Source organism: Ipomoea triloba, chromosome 10 (assembly GCF_003576645.1).
Source record: "Ipomoea triloba cultivar NCNSP0323 chromosome 10, ASM357664v1".
Classification (NCBI taxonomy): domain Eukaryota; kingdom Viridiplantae; phylum Streptophyta; class Magnoliopsida; order Solanales; family Convolvulaceae; genus Ipomoea; species Ipomoea triloba.
Genome location: NC_044925.1, coordinates 1,868,817 through 1,878,309, shown reverse-complemented (window position 1 = coordinate 1,878,309; position 9,493 = coordinate 1,868,817). Strand labels below are relative to the sequence as shown.

Sequence of the window (9,493 nt, the reverse complement as noted above, 5' to 3'; positions counted from 1 at the left end):
AATATTGGAATGCAAACTCAAATACATGATTGTTGGAATAAAAATTTACTGCCATGAACATGGGAAATTTGGATTTGGGTTAAGATCCTTAACCTTATTCATAAAAGTGAACAATTTAGTGTTTTGTCTCAAAATTAAATTGGTTTGATTTACCTCGTCATGGGCCTAGGGTGGGTTAATGGGGTCTAAGATATAGTTCTGTGAAACCAAAAAACCTGAGTTATATAAAAAATTACATTCAATTTTTTAAAAATAATAATTTCCAATAGGAAAATGGATTGTATAAATAATATATAATACAATCTCATCTTTTGAGTGATAAAAGCTGCAAGATTGTAGAACTGTAAAGTGAGAATAAGAAACTTAACAAAAGAGGGCTAGGCAACTATCTAGGCAAGAATCATTCTTTACTGAGCTTGCAAGACTGTTCTAACACACCCAAAGAAGAAAAAGAATTGCATCTTACAATTACTCTATGTACTTGAGGGCATTTTCTTAATTATATATCTTAATTATATAAGTGCCATTTACATTCATGAATATCTTAAACTTTGCCATTCTATTAAAAAAGTACTGTTTTTAGGCAATCTTTTGATGTGCACTTGTCATTAGTATTTTTTATATTGTCAGACTGCTCAGCCCTTTGAAGCTTGGATAGTGCAGTGTGCATGGTGAGCCCAAAGAAAATTCATGGATTAAGGTTTATACATTGTTTGTAGATATTGTTAATGTTAATGGTTATTCATACAACCATATATAGGCCTATAGTGTAATCTAGTTATATTTGGAATGTTGTGAGTTTTGGCATTGGCTGGCTAGGATTTTTTTTTTTTTCCTGAGGTTGGAATTATTGGTACTTTTGTTGTCTTGTACTATTTGGATTTTTTTGGTGTGGAATTTGAATGGTTTAAGAGAGATAAAGAAAATTGCCCTATTCATAACATGTGAAAGTCATGAAAACTCTCTTCATTCAAGATTCTTTGGGTGGGGGCTCTATCAGCTGCCCAAGCTAGTGTTGAAATTTTAAGCTTTTATCTTCTTCATCTGTTTGTTAGGTGGAGCTTGTTTTCTTGCAGACATGGTGATGGTGAGTTTCTCTTAAAAAAAAAAAAAAATCTTGAAATTGGAAAGTTGTCTTCTTGAACAAGTGAATTGTTGGTATTCAAAAGAATCAAAAACTTTTTAACATGAATTTGAGCTTTGAGCTTTACTTACAAGATATGTCTTTTAGCAGGGGCTTGATTTCTTGAAGATATGGTGATGTGAATTTCTCCTCAAAAAGGGCAGTAGTTGGCTGCTAGCTAGTAGAGAGATGGGGGTCCATGTATGGCTGAGGAGAGCCTTTCTGTTGGCCATTTCTTGCATATGGGTGCCTCTGGCAGTCCTTGGAGGGAATGAAAACGACACTGCTCCTTCGTCTTCTAGGCCGAAGGAGGTGAATGTTGGGGTTATGTTCACAGTCCATTCGGTTATTGGCGAGTCTGTGAAGCCTGCCCTGGAAGCTGCAGCGAATGATGTCAATTCTGACTCGACCATTCTCAATGGCACTAAGTTGAACTTCATAATGCAGGATACAAATTGCAGTGGATTCATTGGAATGATTGATGGTATTTCTTTACCTGCTCTTATTCTATCTGCAACAGATTTGGTTCTCATCAGGCTGTGTTTTTGTAGCTCTGCAGGTGATGGAAAGCAACATAGTTGCTGCAATTGGGCCGCAATCCTCAGGAATAGCGCATGTAATAACGCATATAGTGAATGAGCTTCAAGTCCCGCTTTTATCATTTGGGGCAACAGACCCGAGCCTCAATTCTCTGCAGAACCCTTTCTTTCTGCGCACTGTCACGAATGATCGCTTCCAAATGCTGGCTGTGGCTGATCTCATAGGCTACTTTGGATGGAAGGAGGTGATTGCCATATTTGTTGATGATGATAACGGCAGAAATGGGATATCTGTTCTGGGCGATGCTCTTGCTGCGAAACGTGCCAAGATTTCTTACAAGGCAGCCTTACGCCCCGGAGCCACCAGAGAAGAGATCAATACCTTGTTGTCCAATGTGAACCTGATGGAATCGCGAGTTTATGTGGTGCATGTAAATCCTGATTCTGGGCTAAATCTTTTCTCGGAAGCAAAGAGTCTGAATATGATATCGAGTGGCTATGTCTGGATTGCTACGGATTGGCTTCCTTCTGTTTTAGACTCTTCACAAACAGTTAATCTCGAGACAATGGATCTCCTGCGCGGGGTAGTTGCTCTTCGCCATCACACGCCTGATTCTGATCAGAAGAAAAGGTTTGCATCGCGCTGGAGAAGTTTCAGTGAGAAAGAAGCCTCTGCGGGGTTTAATTCGTTTGCTCTCTATGCTTATGATTCAGTGTGGCTACTTGCAAGAGCTCTTGATGTTTTCTTCAGTGAAGGTGGAAATGTGACCTTTTCTAGTGACCCCAGATTGAGTAATACCAAAGGCAGTGCCCTCCAATTGAGATCTCTCAACATATTTGATCAAGGCCAGAAGTTGCTTGACATCCTTACCAGAGTGAACTTCACAGGTCTTACTGGTCAGGTCCAATTTGATGCAGAGAAGAACCTGATTCATCCTGCATTCGATATCCTCAACATTGCTGGGAATGGATCGCGCATTCTAGGCTACTGGTCAAACTATACTGGCCTCTCGGTAGTTGCTCCAGAGATTCTATATGCGAAACCTCCAAACACTTCAACCAGCAATCAGCATCTCGACAGTCCTACATGGCCTGGGAAAACTACAGCACTGCCTCGAGGGTGGGTATTCCCTGACAACGGGAATCCATTGCATATTGCAGTGCCATTTCGCGTCACATTTCAAGAGTTTGTAAGTAAAGATGATGGACCTTTAGGGGTGAAGGGATACTGCATTGACATATTCGAAGCTGCTATAGAGTTGCTGCCTTACCCTGTTCCTCATGTCTATGTTCTGTATGGAGACGGCAAAAGGAACCCCTACTTCAACAACCTTGTGAACGACGTTGCACAAAATGTAAGTACTGCTACTTCATCTGCAAATTTCTAGTTAATACTTTTCCTTGTGTTCCACACATAAACAGCATAGTTTTGTCAATCCTAGTTCCGAGAAATCTGGGAGGATGAACATTGTTCTTGGTATTTACTGATTTTCACCTTGCTATTTAGAAATATGATGCAGGTGTTGGGGATATTACCATAACTATGAACCGGACTAGGATTGTGGACTTCACGCAGCCTTTTATGGAATCTGGACTAGTTGTAGTTGTGCTTGTCAAAGACAGTAAATCCAGTCCGTGGGCATTCCTCCAGCCATTTACAGTGGAAATGTGGTGTGTCACCGGCCTTTTCTTTTTCTTCGTTGGAGCTGTTGTTTGGATTCTTGAGCATCGGATCAACCATGAGTTTCGTGGTCCACCTAGCCAGCAAATTGTTACAGTCTTCTGGTTAGCATCTCTTGACTTGCTTATACCTGTCATTACTCATCTCAGAAGCTAAAGATCTTCACAGCATTGTACTTTTGCATTGAAATTTCCCTTTTTGAGTAATACTTCTGCATTTGCGCGCAGGTTTAGTTTGTCAACAATGTTCTTCTCACACAGTAAGTGAAACCCATCTGTTTGTCCATCATCTTCTGCTTGATTTGGTTGCAGTTTTCTAATCATCAACTGTGAAGACTAATGAGAACTCATGCTTGAATGCAGGGGAGAACACGGTGGGCACTCTAGGACGTTTGGTGCTGATTCTGTGGCTGTTTGTGGTTTTAATCATAAACTCGAGTTATACAGCTAGCTTGACATCGATCCTCACAGTGCAGCAACTCGCAACAGGGATTCAAGGGATTGACAGTTTGATCTCGAGCTCTGATCCCATAGGAATCCAGGATGGGTCTTTTGCGTACAGATATCTCATTGAAGAGATGAATGTTGCAGAGTCCCGGCTGCGCATACTCAAAACTCAAGACGAGTATATCCAAGCCCTCAACAGAGGTCCACGAGGGGGCGGGGTTGCTGCCATAGTTGATGAGCTACCTTACATCGAGGTTTTCTTGTCCAGCACCAACTGCAATTACAGGATTGTTGGGCAGGAGTTCACCAAGAGTGGATGGGGCTTTGTAAGTCACCAAGCTTCATATTGCAGATGAGTTCTGTCAACAATTTATAACTGACCTTTCGGTTTTGGTTTCCCAGGCATTTCAAAGAGACTCCCCTCTGGCTGTAGATATGTCAACTGCAATCCTGCAACTCTCTGAGAAAGGAGAACTCCAAAAAATCCACGACAAATGGCTCCCCAAAGATGATTGCGCGATCCAAGACAACCAAATTGATGACAACCGGCTTTCTCTCAAGAGTTTCTGGGGCCTGTTTCTGATCTGCGGCGTGGCTTGCTTCATTGCTCTTCTGTTGTTTTCCTGCAGGGTGTGCTCGCAGTATCGCAGGTATACACCCGAGGCTAGGCAACAGGAGATCCCTTCTACGCCTGAGCCCGGGCCATCCAACAGCTGCAGCCTTCAAGGCCTGATCAAATTTGTTGATCAAAAAGAAGCTGAAATTAAAGAAATCCTGAAAAAGAAGGCAACTAGTGAAAGCAAGCCACAACTTACTCAAAGCTCAGATGTGCAGGAAAGTGCACCCTGAGAATGACATTCAGTAGGCTTTGTCACACTTGTTTTTGTACATGATCAATACAATTCCTTGCACTTACCTAATCACTGCCCCATGTCACATCAGATTTGTTCTGTAGGGATAGTAGAATGTGTTTACACCTTTGTAGGAAAATATAGATGAAACCGGCGAATAGATTTGTAATTTTGTTTGGCAAGGTGCACAAGATTCCTGCATCAGACAAGTCAAGACTGGGAGGAACTGCCTTGATGTTTCACAGGGAATGGTTTCTGTTTCATCTTGGGAAGAGAATGATTTGTACATTGTAGATTCAATCAAACATGGATGTTCAACAACAAAATGAAATCATGAATAAGAGTCATTAAATTGTCAACTTCTTCAGTAACTTGTTGGGAGAAAGGGGAGGGGAGGGGAGGGGGGCAGTGGGGAGGGTTGCTGTTGTTTTTATTCTCATTTACACACATATATATATTTACACACACACACATATATATATATGAACAAATAGAAGTGAAACACTAGTTGATACTGGGAATCTTTATTGCTCAAAATTGTGAAAATGACACTTTACTGATAATAGAAACAAGACAATATTGTATTCAGTATTTTTGGTACAGAAACCTTGTCATAGACAAGGATTGGGGCACAGGAAGGAAAAGACTCTAATATCGACTTGAGTTTAGAAGACGCTTCACTCAAGTTTTACTTCCCTCTTCGGTGGATCTAACTGCAGATAAGTGAATGGCTCTGTGGGCTCTTCCCTGCAAACCAAATGAAAAATTAATCATAGTGAGTTCAAGTTCTTGATATCAGTAGTAAGCATAATTTCAAGTTTCAACTTAGCTATCTTCCACCTGGTCCAATTCGGAGTTTCAAGTTGAACCTCCTGATATATCTCACTATTATCCTTGTTTTTCAAGTACACATACTACATTACAGTTCAGTCTAATTTTAGAAGGGCACTCAAGTATAAAAGCTTAAAGATAAGGAAGATCCTTCTCAACAGCTAGCCATGCACACAGATAGTCACATTCTTGCCACAATAAAATGATTTTAGATGAATTGCAAAAAGTGTCTGACAGTTTCAAGGAACGTTTTAAACTTTCTTATGGAGTATTTCTATAAGTTCCATGCAAAAAGTGTTACTGTTGTATGCAAAAGTGTTTGATGGCTTCGAGGAAAGTCTTAAACTTCCTTATTTCTATTAGGTCCACACTAGAACATGTGTTGTATCATGTACGTGAAAGTGTTTGACGGCTTCAAGGAAAGTTTTGAAATTCCTTATGCTACTAGGTCCATAACCCTTTCAAGAATATTTGAAGAAAATATTCCAATTTTTCCTCTTTTCTGCAGGATACATGGTCCATGCACCTCTTTATCAATATTTTTCCATGTCCTAATATGCTGATGTAATAAATTGGGAACCGTTTTAAGACTGTTAACAAAACTTGAACAAAATCTCAAAGAAACAAAAATGAGCAACTTCATGAAAAGTCAACTAAAGTGCAGAAAGATTGATTATCATACCCAGGCTTAGAGCGCATACACTGCCAGAACAACTTGAAAGGACCAGGAACTGTTTTGAATGGGTTCCCTTCAAAACATGCCTGCAGAATTTTGACCCAAAAAAATGTTAAATGTATTAGACAAATGGTAGAAGAAAGATGAAACGTACTTTTAAGGCCAGCCAAGATAATCTAGAATCCATGGCCCCATAGAAACGTCTAAACAATTAAATAGCTTTAAGACATCTGAAGATAATAAAATTACACAAAGAACTTCTAAAATATACTATAATAGGCCCTAAAGAAGAATTATTAAATTGCATAATTGTGAGGGATGAAGGATACAGTAGCTTTCATGGTTGAAATTCTTCCTTTAGTTGAGTAGATTATAGAAGATGGGCAGATCCATTATTTTACAAGCTTAATCATAAAAGGTTTCAAAAAATCATTCCAAACTTCCAGTTTTATATTTATTAATCCATAACATCACTTTTAATGTTTTAACTTGTTTGGGCTACATCTTAGGGGGAAGCATCCCCTGGCCAATTCAACGAAGGGTTATTGGATTTTCGTTCTGTTTTCACACTAATCAGCAGTATGCAGTGTTAGGTTCACAACATAAAGTGAAATGTCCACCAGATCATTGAACTAGCCAATGAAACAAAACAACTTAACTACTAAACTTCTTAGAACTACTAGAACAAGTAAAGAGTCACAGCTCACAACATCCATCAACTCCTGTAACAAACCAATCAAATATGCAATGGTTCCAAAGTATCAAAGTACTTCCACCTTCCCACTCGTGCATTATTCAATGCCTTCCAATCTTCCATTCGCAATATTTTCTCCTCTTTAATTTAGTTAAATGCTTTCCAGGAGGGTCGGGGAAGATGTAGAAGTTTGATTGGATTAAGAACTAATTGGTCAAGTTGTGGCTAATGATGACAAAACAAAAATGACTTATTTTGACTATGTGCAAACAGGCACTTCAATGTTATAGCCTTACAGATGTATGAAAACAATTCATTTTATAATTTTTCATTTGGTGATGAACAAGAGAGCAAGGATTTAATTGATTTATAGTTCCCTTTTCACAATACATGTATATTTTTAACCCTTGGAAATTACAATCCGGCCTAAAGCTATTAATATAAAGAATACCTTTTTTATTTCTTTTTCATGAACTGAGTATTCTTCCCAACTAGAACAAGGAATGTCAAGGCAAATTATACCACATTACCATAGACCAACTATGGACCCGGTTCAAAATGACATTTAGATTATGTGTGTGCAATAATTAACATATTACGTGCCACATAATTTATTAACTGTGGTGACATAATATTTTAACTGTAGATCCATACTATGTTAATTAATTGTAGTATATAGATAATTTATTAATTGATGTTAACTAGTCATATAATTTGAATGTTGTAAAGTGATCCCTGGTACATTGTGTAACAATTGGAATGTCAAGCACTTGGCTTTACCACTCTACAAACGCCCAATCCCAAATCCAAACAATACACAAAATGCATCCATAAAAAAAACATTGCATATATTGGAAAAAGGAATCCAAAAACCAAAGAATTTCATTCAAGCATTTCAACAAACAGAAAGAACGCAAAGATTTAAAGAGGGTTTAAGGAGGAAGATGAATTACTTGGATGACATCCTCAGCACGGTCGTTGCATCGGTGAGGCTTTGGCTGTCTTGTGTCTCCTTCTGGTAAACCCCATGGACTCTCCCTTCTGGGTACTGCTCTTTCACTCATCTCCGTTTCCCTTCTGCTCAAAATCTGTTCAGAGATTGGGATTCGAATTAAGGAGAAAAAAATTAAAATACTCATCTCTCGGTCGGACTCATATTTAAAAATTAAAATACATATAGATATTTAGGAGAAATGCCACGTGTGTTCATTTTTATACAATTATACCCATGGTATAATTCAATCACTTGTTAGTTTTTTTTTTTTTTTTTGAATACTACTAACTCTATTACCACGTCTGTATTGAGACTCGAACCCACCACCTCCCATATAAAGGGAAGGGTTTGATGCCACTGGACCACAAGGTCCTTGACATCACTTATTATTTATTACTTTGGTTCATTTAAAATAAGAGAAAATATTATTTTTAGCCCCTTAACTATAATACATGTATCAATTATGGTACTTGACGATTAAAATTTTTAAATTAGGTTCATGACTATTCAATTTGTTTCATATTTGGTTATTGACTATAAAAATTTTCAAATTAGATGCATCACTATTCATTTTGTATCACATTTGGTCTTGCCAATTTTTCAGTCAAATTTTCGACTAAGTCATTGGTGACCAGCTAATCCAGAAACGAGGGAAGAAGGGGGGTGGGGGGGTGGCCGGCGTTGTTTTTTGTTTTTTTTTAATTGTTTAAAATAAAAATTAAATAAATTAGTCGGTTACCGATGACTTGATCAAAAATTTGACCAAAAAATGTAACGGTAAGACCAAATTTGATATAAATTGAATAGTCATGCACCTAATTTGAAAATATTAATAGTCAAAGACCAAATGTGATACAAATTAAATAGTCATGTACCTAATTTGAAAATTTTAATAGTCAAAGACCAAAATTAATACATATATTATAGTCGAGGGACTAAAAATGATATTTCCTCTGAAAAAAAATTTTAAAATTAAAATTCCATAAAAAATTACTAGAAATATTTATTTTAGTGTTTGGTTGGGAGAAAAAAATTATTAAGAAATAATTAGTATAAAGAGTAAAAAGCACTTATACACAAAAAATATGTAAGGGTAATATTGTCTAACGCTTATTTTTTCTTCTCAACATATGTGCAATTTAAAGAATTGAAATTTAAAAAAAAAATCAAATTTCTATCAACCAAACATGATAGAAAGAAATGTATTCAAATTGCACACATGAGCAGCTCAACTGAAGATTGGAAGCAAAGATCAGGGATCGAATCTCACTAGTAGCAGTGTGAGGGCAATTTATGGTCCCTGTGGTCAAGAAATACATCACATTATTCAATGTCAGCTCCTTCTCAAAGGTCATCTTCAAAATCACCTTGCCTGTGTCTTCTAGAACAAACTGGGCAGAATTTCTCATCCACACCTTCTCGCCCTCGATTATCTGGAAAGTACAAAACAACTAACAATTGCAACAAAGATGCCTTGTTCCATTGGTGTTGATGAACCACTTGCACTAATTGGAGCTCATCTCACCCTCTTTCTGACTACTTTGTTCAACCACATTAGCCTGAAAATTCTTGGTTTTCTTCTTTAAAGCCTTGTAATCAAACGAATAAATGCAAGATTAACATATTTAAGTACATGAATACCAATACAATCCTAATCC

The 9,493-nt window shown here is 37.6% G+C and overlaps 2 protein-coding genes across 3 annotated transcripts; one reads left to right on the top strand and one right to left on the bottom strand.

Moving 5' to 3' along the window:
• Positions 1–543: 543 nt before the first annotated feature.
• LOC116032252 (glutamate receptor 3.4-like) lies at positions 544–5,007 on the top strand. Of its 2 annotated transcripts, none has more exons than XM_031274742.1 (7): positions 544–671; positions 1,235–1,607; positions 1,675–3,017; positions 3,170–3,447; positions 3,571–3,602; positions 3,706–4,115; positions 4,192–5,007. In XM_031274742.1, the coding sequence occupies exons 2-7, from the start codon at positions 1,313–1,315 to the stop codon at positions 4,636–4,638; spliced, it is 2,805 nt and encodes a 934-aa protein (XP_031130602.1). In that variant the 5' UTR covers positions 544–671; positions 1,235–1,312; the 3' UTR covers positions 4,639–5,007. The 2 variants fall into 2 exon arrangements, with proteins under 2 accessions (XP_031130602.1, XP_031130601.1); XM_031274741.1 differs by lacking the exon at positions 544–671 and adding an exon at positions 869–1,087.
• A 130-nt stretch (positions 5,008–5,137) lies between these two features.
• On the bottom strand, positions 5,138–7,977 carry LOC116032870. The gene is made up of 3 exons (XM_031275610.1): positions 7,795–7,977; positions 6,154–6,233; positions 5,138–5,387 (listed from the first exon to the last, which is right to left on the bottom strand). Exons 1-3 carry the CDS (start codon positions 7,903–7,905, stop codon positions 5,318–5,320), a joined length of 261 nt encoding a protein of 86 aa, XP_031131470.1. The 5' UTR covers positions 7,906–7,977; the 3' UTR covers positions 5,138–5,317.
• Between the last annotated feature and the right edge of the window lie 1,516 nt (positions 7,978–9,493).

Excerpts from the sequence above, each read along its gene's own strand:
- LOC116032252 (XM_031274742.1), top strand. The coding sequence starts at position 1,313 with ATGGGGGTCCATGTATGGCTGAGGAGAGCCTTTCTGTTGGCCATTTCT. Across the intron at positions 3,448-3,570 it reads CAAATTGTTACAGTCTTCTG|GTTTAGTTTGTCAACAATGT; the intron begins GTTAGCATCTCT and ends ATTTGCGCGCAG. Across the intron at positions 3,603-3,705 it reads AACAATGTTCTTCTCACACA|GGGAGAACACGGTGGGCACT; the intron begins GTAAGTGAAACC and ends GCTTGAATGCAG.
- LOC116032870 (XM_031275610.1), bottom strand. The coding sequence starts at position 7,905 with ATGAGTGAAAGAGCAGTACCCAGAAGGGAGAGTCCATGGGGTTTACCA. Across the intron at positions 6,234-7,794 it reads GTGCTGAGGATGTCATCCAA|GCATGTTTTGAAGGGAACCC; the intron begins GTAATTCATCTT and ends AAAATTCTGCAG. Across the intron at positions 5,388-6,153 it reads TGTATGCGCTCTAAGCCTGG|GGAAGAGCCCACAGAGCCAT; the intron begins GTATGATAATCA and ends TTTGGTTTGCAG.